This window comes from Heterocephalus glaber, unplaced genomic scaffold (genome assembly GCF_053883595.1).
Source record: "Heterocephalus glaber isolate CG9 unplaced genomic scaffold, H.glaber_assembly_v1.0 deba00001538, whole genome shotgun sequence".
NCBI classification, from domain to species: Eukaryota; Metazoa; Chordata; class Mammalia; order Rodentia; family Bathyergidae; genus Heterocephalus; species Heterocephalus glaber.
This window is the reverse complement of record NW_028258333.1, coordinates 28,944,804-28,963,706: the sequence shown is the minus strand read 5'-3', so window position 1 is coordinate 28,963,706 and position 18,903 is coordinate 28,944,804. Positions and strand designations below refer to the sequence as shown.

The 18,903-nt window shown below is 35.3% G+C and overlaps 2 protein-coding genes and 1 pseudogene across 14 annotated transcripts in view; 1 reads left to right on the top strand and 2 right to left on the bottom strand.

Annotated features, from left to right (window-relative positions):
* Positions 1–747: 747 nt before the first annotated feature.
* On the top strand, positions 748–12,352 carry Selenop (selenoprotein P). Its single transcript, XM_004848565.4, has 5 exons — positions 748–955; positions 4,097–4,312; positions 5,053–5,265; positions 7,989–8,106; positions 10,926–12,352. Exons 2-5 carry the CDS (start codon positions 4,110–4,112, stop codon positions 11,538–11,540), a joined length of 1,149 nt encoding a protein of 382 aa, XP_004848622.2. The 5' UTR covers positions 748–955; positions 4,097–4,109; the 3' UTR covers positions 11,541–12,352.
* Positions 12,163–18,886, bottom strand: LOC147824535 (trafficking protein particle complex subunit 3 pseudogene; annotated as a pseudogene). The gene has a single exon (XR_015442297.1). The product of XR_015442297.1 is annotated as a trafficking protein particle complex subunit 3 pseudogene (transcript).
* Ccdc152 (coiled-coil domain containing 152) overlaps positions 12,163–18,903 on the bottom strand; it is a 63,903-nt gene continuing 57,162 nt past the window's right edge. For all 12 annotated transcript variants that reach the window (XM_087189468.1, XM_087189467.1, XM_087189464.1 and 9 more), the window contains 3 exons: positions 14,938–15,065; positions 13,026–13,109; positions 12,163–12,591 (listed from right to left, as the gene is read on the bottom strand). In XM_087189468.1, coding sequence (XP_087045594.1) covers positions 12,469–12,591; positions 13,026–13,109; positions 14,938–15,065 — 335 coding nt within the window. In that variant the 3' untranslated portion in view covers positions 12,163–12,468. The remainder of the gene's footprint in view (positions 12,592–13,025; positions 13,110–14,937; positions 15,066–18,903) is intronic.

The window sequence follows — 18,903 nt, the reverse complement described above, 5'->3', positions numbered from 1 at the left end:
TCACTATGTAGTCCAGGCTAGCCTTGAACTCATGGCAATCCTCCTCCCTCAGCTCCCCGAGTGCTGGGATTGTAGGTGTGTGTTACCATGCACAGCTTCCTCCTTCTGGAATTTTCTATTTTATCTGTACACTTTGAAATTTCTATACTTGTTTCATGCCTATCAAGAGCTATCACCAACTTTTATTTGTAGGATACTTACATTTGTAAAGATTTTATATTAGATTATTTAATAATCCATGGGGTAGATAGGTCTGGTAGGAAGTAGGACTTCTAAAACAATTAAAATGAAGCTTAGTTTCCTTCAGAGAGGAAGCTATTTTTTTTTATTTTATCCTTTCTTTAAATGAAAAAGAAAAGAGGAGCTGTCCTGTGAGATCTCATAGGAATTCCAGTTTCAAACACAGAAAAACAATGGACACTATTCTGTAACATGAGACACCAGAATAATTTGAAACAACAGATGACTTCTCTAACAAAGGTCACAGTGTTCGTGAGGCTAGCATTAACTTTATCACCGCAAAGGAAAAGGAAAAACAGATTAAAAGAAAATACACCAGGATAACTTGCTGGCTCAGCAAATGTTTTTTCCCTATTATATTTTGGAAAAGAGCAGGACTTGGAGGCCCTTTGAACTTCCTCCCGCCTCCGACTGTACCATTAAATCCTAGATACTGGGGTGACTGAAAACCATAGGGAATGGATTTATAATTGTTGAAATGTTTCCCCCCACTTTATGCATGGCAGGACTTGCTGCTTTCTTTGAACTTAACAACAATCACAATCCAGAGGTTCACTCTGCTTGCAAGGACACTGCAAGAGATAGCATTGGAGTCTGGACTATAGCTGAAGGGTGAGGTAAACAACAGGACTATAAATATCAGAGTTTCTCTCTGTGGCTTTGTGGAGCAGCCCCAGCAAAGCAAAGAGAAAGGAAGCAGGCTGGTCCGAAGCGGGTAAGTAGGGATTTTGTTTTCCAATTGTTTATTCTTTTAGAGTTTGGTAAATATTTTTTGACTGTGATCAAAGTTATTTTACCCTTTGAATAGACTTAGAAATAGGTGGGTGAAGGAAATAAAAATAATAAGGAAAAGAAAAGAAGACTCAGAGCTCAGGTGTGGTGGGTGAAGTTCTTGGTGGGCACATCTGACTTTCTTCTTGATACTTGTCCTGCCTTCAGAGCAGAGGGTGGGGGCTGGGGGGATCTAGCACTTTCTGCAGTTAGGCAATGTTATTTGATCACATTTAAGTACTTCCCTCTGAACGGCAGAGTGAGAACAAACAGGGAAAAAAAGAGCCTAGTGGATTTGTAGAGCGGAGACTGAAATATGCTTGTACTTTTTTGGTGTGGAAATTTGTAGGGATATTGTGAAGCAGGCTGTGCCCACAGTGCCTTCAAGGGAATGAAAATCCATGTCGCAATGGGGTGGTCCATGATTAAATAGAAAAATTTTCAATTTAAGTGCAGAATGGGAGCTTTCAGGGAAACAAGAGGGGCTTTCAGATGCAGGCTTGAAGCTGAGAGAGAGAGAGAGAGGGAGAGAGAGGGAGGGAGAGAGGAGAAGAGGGGAGGAGGAGAGGGGAGGAGAGGAGAGAACAGAAGAGAAGAGAAGAGGAGAGAGAATAAAGTCTCTGCATAGCCTGCATTTTAGTGGGGAATTTTAAACAAACGTAGGTCTGTATGTGGCCAACTAATCTAGGTTTTGTAATTGGAAAGCTATGGGATTAGTGAAAGTTACAACTACTTTGCAGTTGTTACTGAATCAGTTTCTAGTAAATCCAATTTTGTTATTTATCCTCCTTATTTTTATATAGCTGTTTGACAGCTATAGTTAAAACCAAAAGCTTATTATATAACAATTACTTTGAGTAAATAAAGTTGAAGAGCCTATTGATTACAATGGCAGAGGAAAATCTGAGATCATGAATTCTTTAATTCACTACCTTCTGCCAATGGCTTATTTTTTCAGTAGAAACCTAATTGATATCTGTCCTTTAGCCACCTGAAACGATGTCCTCATGGCAAAGTTAGAATATTAATTGCTGTCTTTATGATGAAGGTTGTGTAACTACTGAGTTAATTTTTGCAGTGAAAGAGATCAAATCCAAGACCTTGTGTAAATTTATATTTCAGAAAATAGACATTGAAGTAAGAAATAAAGCAGCTTACATTATTCTGATGTTCTCTCTGCCATCTTAGAGCATAAACAAAGTTGGCTACTACAGTCATTAGGAAGTGATCTATTTAAAAACTATCAATATGTTGCAGTAGCTGAGATGTTGTTTTGGATTTGACAGAATTGATTTGAATCCAATTTTTCTGTGATTTACTCCGTATGTGATCATAGACAAGATGTTTTAACTCTCCCTTAGCCATAGCATCCTCAAAAAGGAAAGAAAAGGGGTATTAACAAACGGCTTAGCGCTCCTTATAGAGTTCTATAAATGCTCAATAAACAATAACTACAATAAGGACAATTGTGTTATCAGTGTAAATATCCTCCTAAAGAAATTTCCCAGATTTAGTACAAAAATCTAAAAAATTTAATTAAAAAAATTTAAAATAAAAAAGTATTTGATTTTTCTAATAAAACATTATTAGAGTTTTTCATTAAGCTGGGAATCAAGCTTAAGGCCTTGTCCAACCTAGGCAAGCACTCTACCACTGAACTACATTTCCAGACCTAAATATTACAAATTTAAAAATATTAAAACAGTTGAGATGGACCCTCTTCCTCTCCCTCTCTCTCTTCTTCCCTTCCTCATTTCCTTTTTTTCTTTTGGGTTAGGCAGTTATCAAATATCTTCTATAAGTAGGTATTTTGAGTTGTTGAATAACATGAAAGATGATCAGATTTAAAGAAAATTATATCCACTGGTACAGAGGCTAGATTAGTCTGGTCTTAGCTTTTTACTCATCTTTTAATTCTGGGCTCATTACAGGTAACTGAATGTTAGCAACTCCCATCCAACGAAAGGCTTTTGCTTTTTAAAACTATCAGATCAATGCCTAAAAATGTATTGACTTCCTAGTTTTGGAATTTTGCCCTGATTCTCTTTCCCAGACTCTTACATTAAAATGAGCCTGAATTACCTGTGTGGAATTTTTCTAAACTCATCTCTGCTGAATGTGTCCCTTTTATCATCACCTCTTTAAATTCATTTTTTTTTTTTTTTTTTTTTTTTTTAAAATACCGTTCTGCTGAGAGAGCTGGCCGAAGTTTGAGGGATATTTCTGGTCAGGTAGTCAATATTTTAACTTCTCTGCTCAGAGGGGGCATCTTTATGCCTGAATATACTGTCTAGTTCCGGAGCTTCCTGAAAATAGTAGCAGCCCATAATAGGCTAATTGAGTATAGATTTAGTGAGCCTTAAGGAGCAATATAAGGAGCAATGATTTGTGATTCCTGGTCAGGTTCTCCCCCACCTTGATGATATTATCATGGGTGTGGTAGTAATGATATGGCAGATAATCTTATATTTTGAGAGGTTAAATTCCTATAATATTAACATGCAGCTAAGCCTTAAGAAATAAACAAAAAGGAGCCATATCCAAGGTATTTATTCATGTGGAAAGTTTGAGCTTGAAGAGCTAAAGGCCCAACATAAGCAGCATTCGTGTTGGTACACTGCCCTCATGGCCAGGTCTTCAGATCTTTCTGTGAAGAATTTCCTACTTCCAGTTCCTTAGACTGAAAGGTCAGGAAGAAACAGTCAGAACTTGGTACATCTCCAGTGAAAGTCAGACTGTGTTTATAGAATGTTATGTGTCAATATAAACAGCAGTCTGAACATTTAAAAAAATATGTACCTTCTGGTGAAGCACTTGGGTGCCTGATAAGGCAAGTTTTCATAGCGTGCTTACTACAGTGTCTTGCTAAGCCAGAGAGTTGATGCTTTGACAACTTTCCTGCCTCTACCTGATAACTTCCTCTTTATAAGAAGATTTAGTGCTCATTACAATGGCATAATGAGCCCAACAAAATGGAGTCAGAATCCAAGGACTACATATTATAAGAAGTAGAATTATTATCTGCTGAGTTATAGAAATTCATAGTTATGACTGGGAAGAAGACTACCTGTTTTTTCTTTTCCAGGACAACCGCAGGAATGTGGCGAAGTCTGGGGCTTGCCCTGGTTCTCTGTCTCCTCCCTGGTGGAGGAGCAGGGAGCCAGAGCCAGAGCTCCTTTTGTAAGCAACCCCCAGCATGGAGCATAAGAGGTCAAAATCCCATGCTGAACGCCACTGGTACAGTAACTGTGGTTGCTCTGCTTCAAGCCAGCTGATATCTGTGCATTCTGCAGGCATCCAGGTAAGACAGACCTTTTGTGGTTTAGGATATATTTGAGGAAAAGCTGTTAAATATGTACATTCATACATATATATGTACATAAACTAAAAATGGAAACAACATACTTGTTAAATCATATTTTTGGAAAAACTGTATGTATTTGAATAGAATAAATTAGAGAAGACCCGGAAATAGATACTAAAATGTTTATGGTTGCTTTCCTGTGTTTATGACCATTTTTTCTTTTGTGGACCTATATTTAAAAATTCCTACTAATCTATATTACTTGTGTAATGAAAATATTTTAAGTTGAACGCCTGCAAATTTGGCAGTTATGTCAGTATAAGAAGAATGTTTTGTCTGAGTAATATGCAAACTAGGCTTGCTATCAAAGGTCTTGGGTCATTTAATAAACATATATCCAAAATACTTTTTGGATTATTCACCAAATTTTCATCATTGGTTGAATTCTCTATAAGATGAATTTCAAAAATATACACTTCATAAGATTAATTTGAGGACTAAATTAGTTAATGTTTGTGGAAGCATTTAGCATAATCTTTCAACAGAAAAAATTTTAAATAATTCTAAAAAATGAGAGTTTCAGAATCTTATAACAATGTAAAGAACAAATACAGGTCAGTCAAAAATAATGAGAGTTTCACAGGGGTGAAAAAAGAATGTGAGGGAAGAGAGAAAAGACCTCTAGTCAAATTAAATGAGATTATTCATCTTATGCATTTTTTCCCCAAATATCTTAGATTTGAAGACCTGCGAGTAAAATTGGAGAAAGAAGGCTATTCTAATATTTCCTTTGTTATTGTTAATCATCAAGGAAGTAATTCTCGGTTAAAATACATACAGCTTAAAAATCAGGTTTCAGACCATATACCTGTTTATCAACAAGAAGAACACCAAACAGATGTCTGGAGTCTCTTAAATGGAAATAAAGATGACTTCCTCATCTATGACAGGTATGTATCCATCCTCTCTCAAATTAAGATACCTATGTTGTATTTATTTACTTTCATTATATATAAATCTGCTTCATTGTTAAAGATAATGCCATATTTCACTTCTCTTCTCATATAATCCCTCATTAACATTTAGAAGTAATAACTAGGAGTTGGAAAAAGAATTAATCTGTTATGTGCATGTATCAATTCCCCACAAGGAATATAATCATTATGTACTGCAAACATGTACTAATGAAAAATAAAAATTGGAAAAGAGAAAAAAACTAGTTTTAAAAGACACTTTCATCTTTTGATTTCTATGACCCTCTATTCTGCTGTTTTTTCCTACATGTTTCCTTTTCTTTCTCCTCATTGTTCCTTCTACATCCTTCTAGTTTATTCCCTATATATTTGTATTATTAAGACCACTTAGTTTCCTTCTCTTCACACTGCATATTCTACATGAGCAATCTCATCTATTCCTTGATTACAAGTATAATTTGTTTTGATAATCCTAAATTCAAAGCTCAAACACAATGACTGAGCTCTAGACTTGATATCCACTTCACAGATAAATTCACGAACATCTTAAATTCAGTTATTCAAATCTTAACCCATTATCTTCCACAGTTGTATTCTACATTACCCTTTGTGTTATATAAAGCAATTCTTTTAGGGGAAAGACGCAGCCAAGTAGTAGTAGTAGCAGTATAATACTCATCAGTGTCTTCCACCCTCCTGTCACCAGTCAGTTTCTGTTGCGGACATCACAGACCATATGTGGTAACTTTGCTGCCATCTGTCCTTTAAATGCTGTGTAACAGATATGTGTTACTTGACTCCTATCATACCTTCAATGTTGGTTCAGTCACCAAATTCAATGGATTTTAAATCTTCAGTATAGCCATCTTGTCTTTATAATCACTATCTTATTTTCCTATTACCTCTCCTCTAGAATTTTGCAACAACTTCCTTAGTTGTTTCTTTTCTGCTTTGTATTTAATAATAAAGGATTTAAAATAAGACATTTGTTTTTGTTTTATTACCAAATACTCAGTTTCAAAAATAAGTTCATTAAAGGGTTTGGTTTCTAAAGCTTTAAAATGACTTTCTTAAAGGTAAGTTATTTAAAACAGTTCACCATTCCAATAGGTAAAGAACATTGAGTATACATCTCTCTCCCACCAGGTAAATTGGCATTCTGGTTACATAAATAGAAAGATCCATTTGTACTTCATGTACAATTCTAATCTAAATGTTGTTTAGGTGAATAACTTCACTTTAAGACAATATTTGTTATGTTTAACTTATAACTTGAAGGCTAAATACTTGCATTTCTAAACTATAAAGTGTGTTCATCATTTAAGCGTGATCTGCATGAATCTGTTTTTGATTCCATGAATAAAATATTCGTATTTTGAGAGAAGTTTGATATATAAATTATTATTATTATTATTATTTGGTACCAGGGATCGAACTCGGGACCTTGCTCTTGAGAGGCAGGCGGTGGAACCACTGAGCTAAATCCCCAGCCCAATGTATAGATTATTTGTGTCTTAGTTACTTTCCTGATTGCTGAGACAAAATATCTGACACCCAAAGTTAAAAGAGGAAAGGTTTATTTTAGCTCACATTTTGCAGAGGTTTCAGTCTATAATCAGCTAGCTCCAAGGCAGGATGGCATGGCAGACAAGAATCGCAGAGGAGAAACAGTTCATGGCAGGCAGAAGGTAGCAAAGCAGTGAAATAGCAAGCAAGAAGTGACCACAGAAGCCCTCTTTCTGTCCCTTATGTTGTATCCAGGCCCAAGGAGGGCCTTCTTATTATCCACTCCCAGAACTATGCCAAACCAATCAGTGGACTAATTTAATAATCATACACCCTCGATCATAGCATCACATACTTAATCCCAGCATCATACACTCTAGATCAAGCTACCTCTGAACAGCCACACCCTACAACCACATGGGGCTTTAGGGAGACATCTAGACACAAGCCATAGCAATCTGCCATGAAAATATTCATAGTGATTTGTTTTTTTCTACCTCTTCAGAGTGGTGGGCCAGATCTTGATTAGCCCTAAGCATCTTTTTAATACTACGTTTCACTCTTTCAGGCCTCTGAACTGCTAAGTTAGTCATTTGTAAAGTCTAGCACTTTGATATTTGCATAGAGTCTTATACACTGGATAAAATATGGACAAGGAAATTTCAACCCTACCATTTCTCAGGATGTCCGGTGTTATAATTCCAGTTTTCTTATGCTGACATTTTTGTTGCATCAGATCTATTTTTAAATAAACGAGCTACTGGCCAAAGCTTGGGGATCTTTTTGGTATGGTATAATCTCTTTATTTTGTGGAATTTGTGCTGTCTTAGTAGTTATGAAAAGCTCGTGTGGTTTCCAGAGCTTAATTTGTCAGTGTGAGTTAGGATGTGGAAAAATTTATACGTCAATTGCAAAATTGTATTTGATTGACTATTTTTTATTTAGTGACACATCTATATTTCAAAATGCTAATATCAGACTCATTACAGTCTTGCTGTGATCTGATCTAGTACACAGTTCCTGGGAGTTCCTTTGTGGATTGCACCCAAGGAAATTTACTGAAGATGTGAAAGGGTCTTAGTTGTAAGACCAGTGAACCTAAGTGCTAATAATACCTATCCCAAACCACATATAAGTAATACAGAAATACTGGATAATATTGTATTTGTCCTCCCCCCACCCTTTTTTTTCAGATGTGGTCGTCTTGTCTATCATCTTGGTCTGCCTTACTCCTTCCTAAGTTTCCCGTATGTAGAAGAAGCCATTAAGATTGCGTACTGTGAAGAAAAATGCGGAAATTGCTCTCTCAGGGTACCCTATTTTTCTCAATTATTTTTACTGGGAGAAAAGAGATATTTTAGGAGCTATTTAAATAAGTTAGTGTTTCATGATTAGCTATACTACAACTAAATAATTTTTAAAAATATACACATTTTCTGTTATGGAATGTGTACTTTAAAACATTTTAAAGATCCATATTGCTGCCTTTATGTAGAAGAGTTTTAGAAAATAAAAACCAATCTGGATCATCACTACATGATATTGTATGAGTAGATGCTCAAATAACTTAGTCAACTCATAAAATGATATTATTGTAGTAACCTGAACATGCTCACAGAAGAGCATAGTGATAACAAAGCTTACCCGAGGCACAACTTGTCAAGGAATTAAAGCCAGATAACTACTTAATTTACTAAGGATACATAAGCCAGCTTTTCTGTGAAGTCCTTATACTACCTCCCCATTTTTTTGTATATCCTTTTATTGGTACATTTTAAGTGTACAATATAATGACATTCATCATTGGAGATATGCACCTTTACATACTCTCTTGGTAAACAAGATGTCTGAATTTTTTTTTTTTTTGGTACTGGGGATTGAACTCAGGACCTTGCACTTGCTGGAACCACTGAACTAAATCCCTAGACCAAAGTTATTTCCAAGCGTTTGATTTGAGTGTTTTTCTTTTTGGTACCGGGGATTGAACTTAGGTCCTTGTGCTTTCGAGGCAGGCGGAGGAACCACTGAGCTAAATCCGCAGCCCTCTACCTTCCCACTTTTCAATCTGAATTATTTCATTTATTTGAAAATGGAATGTGTTCTACTTACTATTAATATTTCTTTCCTAATAACCATAAAATATTTATTCCTTGCTATGAGAAGACTATATTTAAATGTTTAAGTAAAAGACAAACAGTTGATTTTAATTTCTAAAACTTGATGTGTTTTTCCTTATATTGAAAAGAAAATAATTCTAAACTACGTTTCTTTAATAGGGTGACAGGCAAATTTGAATTCACGTTTAAAAACAATTTTGAATTTCATTTTTGACCAGTACTTTCAGATATTTCCTAGCTCTAAAGAAAGCCACCTCAAATTTTAACAAATCATTTAATTTATTTAGTCGGTATTAAGTGGAACAGGTTAATTATGTCATTTTTTCACATTTTAATCTTCATAATGAGATACGAGAGTTATTTTCTGGTGTTAAAGTTGTGGAGATAAGGTAATGCAAATAAGGTTATTTAATGCAAATAAAGTACTAAGTGTCTAACTATACCAGCTACTTAATAAATTAGTACCAGGTGTACTAATCTCTCGTATTTTAGGATTATTTCTGTGTTGTGCAATTTTAAATATACTTACTTATATTGAAGAAAAGCAGAAACAATTCCCATAATATGCTTAAAATTTAAGAACTACCTATAAATAAGTATATTATGTGTATCTAATATGTCAAATCAAATTGGGATTTTTCTATTTCATTGTTTCCTAGATGCCATCAATTATAACACACTAATGTACTATTAAGAAAAATTCTGACAATTAAAATAACACATAATGCTAAAACACCATTATAGCAGAATATACCCTAATATTAGAAATAGTATCACAGAATATGCTTAGATATACTGTCATGTTAGAAATAGTACCATAGAATAGTGTAACAGAATCAGTGAAAAACAGTTAATAGGTTTTATGAAATTAATTAAGCTGCTACTATAGCTATTTGTGTTAAATAACTGAATACTTGGCCAATTGACTGATTACCATACTGGGAATTGAACTTAGGGCCTTCAACATGCTAGGGAAGTACTCTACCAGTGAGTTACATTTGTAGCCCTATTTTATTTTTGAGACAGGGCCTCCCTAAGTTGCTCAGGCAGGCTTTAAACTTGTGATTCTTTTTACTCAGCTGGGATTACAGGTGTATGCCACCATGCCTAGCTTTGAACATTTACTTATTATAATCTTAAAATTAAATACTATGTTCTCATTTAGAAGTAATTCATAACCAAAAAAACTACACTCCTTAGCAGCTGTATGCTAAAAATCCAGTGGAATTTATAACTGTTCAAAACCTTCACAAAATATTAAGCCATACCATTTAGTGAATCTTTGAGTTCTCACGTTGATTTTGTAATTTATTTACAAACCAACTTTAGGTTGCTGGTTTTAGGTTGAGGTTTTAGTATTACGTTGATATGTCAAGAGGCCTTGAGTTTGTGTTTGTGGGTACCATAAAACAATGAAGACTTTCAGTAAATTAAGAAACTAGTAGCGTGTAGAATGGAAGATTATGATCAGTGAGAAAGGGGCAGTAGTTTGCTACTTTCACCAGATGAAAATGTAGTAGGTGCATTAGCAAAGCTTTGGTGGAGTTCAAAACATTTCCTGGCATATGTCAAAGTATGAGACACCAACAATTTAAACAGTTTTATTGGGTTTCTTGAGTTAGCAGAGAGAAGCCAGTTTGCTTGATGAAACAGTACTAGATTAGATACGTACACTGTTGCCACAGGTGTGAAAGATTCCATGTAGATCAAGTGACTTTATGATTTGATACTAGGTTGACTTCACTGCAATCTAAATTCTTTTATTCAATTTTCTTAGTTTTGCTTCTGTAGATAAATACAGTAGTTTGGCTATATTTTTAAGCCTTTAATAAAAAGTCTAGGTGTTGAGACTAACATCAGACTCTTTTCATTAGTATGATGCTAGAAGGACAAGCCAGCTCTATCCTAAATAACTAGTTGGAAAACCATGTATGTTAGCTCTATAAATGATTTCTCATGCATTCCTGCAAAATGTATAAGTTTATTGGTAAGTGGTTTATAAATTTGTTCCAGACTCTTGAAGATGAAGACTTCTGTAAAAATGTGTCTTTGGCTACTGTGGAAAAAACAGCTGAGGCTCCACATCCACATAATAAACAACATCACAAGCATGGGCATCAGCATCTTGGGGGCAGTGAACTCTCTGACAGTAAGCAACCAGAAGCACCAGATAATCCTGTGCTTTCTCCTCTAGGGCATCATCACCACCATGAGCTTATGCCCAAGGGCCAACAGGGGCAGGGTCACTCAGAGAGCTGATTTATGTCAGAAAGTGAAGCTTTACAGCTTTCACTTGTAAGAAGGAAACTTTGCCAAAAGGGGTGTAAAAACCAGTTACTGTGTAAGTTTCCCACAGATTCCCAATTAGCTCCTAGTAGCTGTTGTTGCTATTGTCGACATCTGGTATTTGGAAGAAGAGGGTCTGCAGTCACCTGCCAGTGTGCAGAAAACCTCCCATCTTTATGCAGCTGCCAGGGAGACTGGGCAGGGGAGAAAGTCATTGAATCTTGTCAATGTCGATTGCCTCCAGCTGCTTGACAAATAAATCAGCAGCAGAAGCCCACAGAAACAAACCGTGATTGAAGCTGAAACAATAGGGCACAAAAGTGAAAATGACCTTCAAACTAAATATTTAAAGTAAGTTAAACTCCCCAAATGAGTCTAGACAGAATTTCATTTCCAAAATTTGTATAAACTACCTAATTAATTATTAAATTAATTGGATTGTGCAAACATCGAGAATCTACTAGATTGGCTTCTAAATTTTATGTCATAAAATTTTTGACTCAAACTACATTTTTATTATGGGGAAACTGAAATGTGATTGCAGCTTTTGGTTAATATGTCTTTCTTGTGCTTTTTCCAGCATTCTGTTTGCATTAATGAGAACAGAAACGTAAACTATGACCTAGGGGTTTCTGTTGGATATTTAGTAATTTAGAATGGAGGAAGAACAACAAAGACATGCTTTCCATTTTTTTCTCTACTTATCTCAAAACCATATTATCTCTGTCTTTTTAATCTTACATTTTTAAACTGATTAAACCTTTAGAGAAAGAAGTGAATTTTGTTTCTTAACACATGAATATTTTGCTAAAAAAGAATAATGACTACATTTTTAACTGTCCTCTAATTTTTCTATACCTAAGTCTTATATCTTGATTTTTACTATTATACCTAAATAAAGTCTTTGTGTCTTATTTTCTTTATCTAACGTTATGTCACACTTCTGAATTTTGAATGGCTATAATGGGAAAGAAAAAAAGAAATGTCTATAGACTGCTTAGAGAGTATTTCCATAGTCAATGATGGTTTAATAGGTAAACGAAACCCTATAAACTTGAACTCCTTTGTGGATAATACCATTAAGCAAGAATGTAGTAGATGATTGGCCAAGGTATGGATCTGTCTAAATAAACTCAATAATAAAAATGTTTAAAGCTGTCTCATTTATTATTTAGGCTATTTAGGTAGTATACTTATATTGAAAATGGAAGTGAATTTTTCAATTGCTTTTAAAAAAAGTAAATAGTAATTAATGAATTTACTGCTATATTCAAAATCGTCTACGTTTAAGGTGAGAATCTTTGCCAATAGAAAGGCGCTGCTCCAAATTGTGAATGGTATTACGAAGAGCTGCAATCTCTTTGTTTTTTTCTTCTTGAAGATGTTGAAGCTTCTAAATGTAACAGAAAAGAATTTGTTATTGAAATTCATAAATAATAAAACTAAGTACAAGGAACAACAATTAAAAATTACACATAGGGTTTAAGCATATATTTAAAAAGATACCTTATTTTTATTTTTTGATTTTTTTTTGAGACAAGTTTTCATTATGTGATTCAGGCTGGCCTTGAACTCAAAGTGATCCTCCTGCCTCAGCTTCCCAAGTGCTGAGATTATAGGCATGTGCCACCAGCCAGCATGCCAAGCTAAATTACTTTTCTTTTGAAAAGTCTATAATTTTAGTTTTGTGCGACTTAATGGGGTGAAACTGGAATAAGGACCCCAAAACAAAACCTACATATATTATTAATAAGCATAAGAATTTTTATAGAAACACAGTAAGAAAATATATTTTCTTAAGTAATAATAATATTAAAGCTCACATACCCTTCTGTAGATACTCTGTGGGGAAATAGTAGCATCTGGATATGGTTTTGACTTAGTCTGAACTCTTGCTAGTTTGGCATCAAACTGAACCAAATTTAAAAAGATAGTTAGAACATTCTGGTTCAACAACTAGAAATGCTTCTATAAATCTAGTATAATCCATGATATCCTTTCATGTACACTCTATAAGTGTATTTTTTATATAACAGATAGAAAAATCATTAAGAAACCATTTTCAAGAAAGAGCAAAGAACATCCAAACAAGATTAAACCTGATTGCATGTTAAAATTACCTGGAGAACTTTAAAAAAAGTGCCCAAAGCCTGGGCATCTTAGGAACACTGGGGGATGTCTAGCATCTTTTTTCTCAAAACAGATGATTCTATCATGCAGCCAGGGTTGAGGATCTAGTTTAACTTAAAGATAGATAAAAATATTTTCACATTGTTCAGACTGTACTTTTGTCAAGAAAATGTAGTATATAATCAACCATCATAGGAGAAAAACTCACATAGCCTTTTGTAGAAACTTTGAGTCTGAATAGTATAATTTGGTTGATTTAGTTTGAATTTTTCCTGGTTTGAATTCAGCTGAATTAAAAAATGTTCAAAGGCCATTCTTTTTTTTTTTGTTAATTATAGCAATTTATTTTTTTCCATTAAGTTTATTGGTACATTTTAGGTATACAATACAGTTACATTCATCTTTGGGATCTTGTACCTTTACATGATGTATCTTGGTTCTTAATTTTTCAAAGGCCATTCTTACAAGCAATTATTCTTGTACAATATGTCAATAAAATTCATGCCTTCAGATTTAGTTTAGTGTATTCTCTCTCAGGACTAAGAATAAACTCTATAGGAGATTGTGTTCTAGTTTAACAAAAGAAATGGATAGTTTTAATGAAGACAAACAACAGAGTTCTGTATATCAAATAACAGACTTGGGCTAGACCAGTGACAAAGCCCATATAACAAAGTGCAAATTCCCAATCGGTAGGACTCAGTAGTAGATCTTGAAATAAGACCTATTGTATTTCATCTGGCCATCTAGCCCCCTCTGTAGTTTGTGGGTACAATGCCCAATGATTACACATGATACCTCATCAAGCACTCCAGGAATAGCAAACTTTCTGGAAAATAAATAGTTATCTTAAGTAAGACCTGTGAATTTTATAAGACAAGGTAAAGTGACAGTCGAGAAGCCGTGAAAGAAAAATGGAAAGGGAGTTTGTTAAAATCTAGTAAAAAAATTACAGAACAAGCATTTTACAAAAATATCAATATCTTTGAGATTCTGACACCTTCTTAACCTATTGAAAAGGCTTTAGAACAAATAGCTACTGCCTCAACCTATGAGATTCCCCCATTTGAAGTCCTTTTAATTTTTTCTTTTTAAAAATTATTTTAGAAATTTGGTTTGTTTGCCCCACAATACATATTTTTCCAGAAATTTATTAGGGAGAAGTTTATCTCTTCTTCTTCCAAATAAAGCAGAAGAAATTACTAGTTGGTTTACGAGGGTTCCCCAATTTCTGCTGGGGGGAGAGAGTAATGTTGAAGATTAAACACTCTGCAACACTGGTTGTCTTATGAAGCCTGCATACTCTTGACTATAAAATGCAGGTAATTCCTGAAGTATCTGAGTCTGTTCTCACAGGAAACAATACCCTGCTCAGAAACCAGGACCTTCAGAACAACTGGAGTTCTACTCTCAGGTGGAGTATTAAAAGGCAGTGCACATGATTGCTATTTGGTGACTGAACATTGCATCGATGAAGAATTGGACTGTGTGAAGTCCTCTCACACAATTGTTTCTAGTCCTGAAATTTATTTCATTGTGATGAAAAACAAAGTATGATACAGACTAAGGAATGTACAGTATCAAGTTTATCAGACTCTTAAACACCTACCTCCAGCTGTAGTTTGATTATTTCATTTTGCTTTTCTTTTTCTTGAGTTATTAACTTTGTATTTAACTCTGAGATTTCCATCTCCTTTTTCTTTATTAGATCTTTGTGCTTTTCTTCATTTAATTCAACTGAATAAAACATAAATGTATTCGTTTAATATTTCAAAATATATGCTTATATTTCTTATATATTGTGAATAATTCAAAACAAAATAAATTTTATTAATAAAACACTTTATAAATTGTTTTATGTGTAGGGCAGATTTTATATATTTTTGACAAGATCCTGTAAAATGTTTGAAACACAAAAACGACTCATAAAATGCTTTTGATGAAGAAACTAATTTGTACTCTTATGCATCGACAACTTAGAAAATATGAGATTCAGTGCTTAAAGTGTGACACAAAGCTTGGGTTCCAAGGTTTGTAGAAACCAACTACTTGAAAACTCCAGAACTATAGCAAGACTCTGCTATATGATCAGGCTTCTCTCAGGTTCACGTTATGGCTGCATGGGTCATCAAATTTTCTCTTTCTTATTTAACAACAACACTCCATCTAGGACGGAAACATCAAGGAAATTTTTGATTTTAAAGAGAAAAGTGTCAATTAGTCTACAAATTGCAAAAATAAGGGAATTTCTCATTTCACGTCTAGCTTTTGTTTCTTTTTTTCACTCAAAATGTGTCTTTATTGAAGAATCTGTAAGAAAAAAGGATGAACCCTCTGTAAAAAGAGGAGATACTGCCTCCAAACAGCAGGGTTTCCAGAAACCAATGTTTCCGACATGACTGGCTCCCATATCCTGCCAAACTCTACAGATTATCACATTACAGCTAGTGATTCCTACCCACTCTCTCCCAGCCCTTCAACCCCAAGCCGCAGATTCCCTATAGCCATTTGCTAAGAGCTTTATGAAGGCTTAAGAGTGAATGTGCCAGGCTTGTCACTCTCTTTTTTTTTTTTTTTTTTTTTCAATACAGGGGATTGGAACCAGAGCCTTCACACTGAGTTATACCCACAGCCCTTTTTATTTATCATTTTGAGGCAGGGTCTCACTAAATTGCTAAACTGCTCAGACTGGGCTCAAACTTGTGACCCTCCTGCCTCAGCCTCCCACAGTGTTGGGATTACAGGCATGAGCAACCATGACCAGCTCAGGCTTGTCTCTTAAGGGTGTCAAAGTAGGTATGGTTTGGAAAAGTCACGCAGGAGTGTAAAAAGCTTTGAGCTCTTTCTAGACCAACCAAGGATCATTGCATCCAGCCCATTTTAAGGGAAAGGGAACAAAGAATTCCCCTTCTGAATGTGCATACTTGTAGGGAAAATGGACTGTATCGGTCTGCTCTTTATTAGCATGGAAAATGGAAACAAGGTTAGAATATATAGCATCCATGTTAGAGTCACTGAGTTCTAGAGCCAGAGGGCACTGAGCCTTTCCGACTCCAACAAGTACTCTTGCTGGCTACTCCCGAGTCCTGGGACGGTCATTCTCCAGCTGGGAGATTGTCTTTGATTCTCCTGATGAACTTCATCTGGATTTCTGTTACACCATCTCCTTTCAGGGTGCCCTGGACAAACTTGGCCTCCACTGCCATCTGGACCATCTCCAAGGCTCCTCGAAATACCCCACACAAGAGGTTGGAATAAATAAGGGATGAGTGGTTATCAGGAAGTTCCACAAAGTCCACCAAGGGGTTATTTTCCTAAACGAGGGAGAATTTGTCACCAGCTGGGCTCCAGTTAGTGATGCTTGGAGCAATGCCCAAGTACATATTGAACAGCACCTTGGCAATGACATCTGCAGTTTCCCGAAAGTCATGACATCTCCCAACATTTGACCATGCCAAGAAATCTTCAGTCAGACTCCTGTTATAGCCCATTTTGTTCAGCTGTTTATTCACATCTTCATCATTTTCATAGTCTTTGCATAGCTGGCTGGCAAGAGCTCTGTAGGTCAGGGTGAATAGTTCAGAGCTCAGCATGGGAAAAAATACTGTTCCTCTTGACAGGTAAAATGTTTTCAATGAAAGGAGTATTTTCTTGCTCTCGGTGCCATGGTTCGCTTGTCTCAACATGGTGCAGACATCCCTCTTCTGACTCATTGAAAGCCCGCTCAGAGGCCCTCCAGACACCACTCGACCCAATCCTATCTTTTGTTTCTGACTGTAGGTCTTTCTGACTGCAGCAACTTCAGGCTTGACACTAGATGAAGACACAGCCTTCCAAAGACTTCACCACTTCATTGTGTCCATATGCTTTTTTTCTGTCTCATCTTCTTGCCTTTCCTTCCCTTTTCTTCTGATCTAGCCTTAAATTTACTAATTTTACTTTCAGTTTTATTTCATTGGCTACTAAACCAATACAGTGAAATTTTATTTTCAGTGATTCTATTATTTTCACTTTTCCATGTATTTCATGGTTAAGAGTTTCTAGTTCTCCATCAAAATTCCCCACTGAGTTTTAAATTTATTGATTATGTTAACCAGGATTATAAAATCTATAATTGATAACGCCACTATCTGGATCATAATTGGATCTTTATTTCCTTTAAAAACATTTTTATAATTGACATTCCTTAGGTTATTTTATTTTTAAAGTCAGGTTTATTAGAACACAATTCATATATAGCAATATTCTTTGTTAAGGTATATAGTTTGATGAACTTTGACAAACATATATGAAAATATAATTCATTACCACAACCAGGAAATAGAATTGTTCCATTACTTGAAACAGAGTATTTGTACTCCTTTGCAATTCATCTCTTCATATACTGGAAAACATTGATCTAAATTTCTCTTTTTAAGAAAGTCATATAAACAGAGTCACACCATATGTACCCCTTTAAATCCAGCTTCTTTCATTATTATAATGCTATATTTTTCCCCCTGTGGTACTGGGATTGAACCCAGGGCCTTGCACATGCTAGGCTGAACTATATCCCCAGCCCTTTATTATTATTATTCCCAAAAGCTTCTCCTAGACGAGTGGGCTTGGTAGACATAGTAAGGCAAGCTCGTTCCTGCGAGTTGCAGAACTCTTTTCATGAGCAACTTTGGCTCAACTTTGCTGAAAATTTCTTAGAAATGTGTCATGGTCAAAGACTGTTCCTACTCAAAATTTCTTCCGTTTCTTCTTCACAGAGGTGAAATCTGTATTAGAGACTGAGAGCTCATCCAGACTCTTCCAGTTCCCTCTCTATCTGCCCTCATAAATGTCTTTCCCCAGCAAATCTCTTGAATGTTGTGATCATTAATGCTGTTCTATCAATTTCAGTAGATTAACAGACAGCCGATTAGTAAGGCACGTTTCTGGTTGTATCTGGGTGAGTCATGGACTGTGGCTTTGAGGACTGTATATGGTCCCTCACCCTTTCCTCCCTGGTACTGTTCCTCTGCTTTGCTACCTGGCCACCAAGAACTGAGCAACTATGCTCTGCCAAACCTTCTGCCGTGAAGTTTCTGCCTTGAAGACTGCCGACCATAATGGACTCTCCTCAAACCATGAGCTAAATTAGAGCTAAATTAAACTTTTCCTCCTTTAAATTCTGGGTATTGGGTGTTAGGTCTCAGTGACATGAAGCTGATCAACACAAGTGTCTAATCAAGTCTTAGCTTCTGCTTCTCAGAGGACTCAAATTAACATGCTAGTTCTTTAATTTTAAAAGGAATTAACATTTTTAAAAGAGTCTGTGCCATTTTATAGTCTCAACAACAGTGCACGAGAGTTTCAGTTGTTCCACATTCTCATCAACACTTGGCACTGATAGTTTTTATTACTGTAGTTGTTTTTAAAGGTTTAAGGTGGTATTTCTTTTTTTTTGACGGTATTTCATTGTAGCTTTAATTTGCATTTTGCTGTTAACTAACTGATATATTTATATCAGATTAATATGTGGCAATGCATAAAACCTAAATTAAGGCAGTATTCATTCAAGAATACTAGCTATTGCTCAGAAAATTTA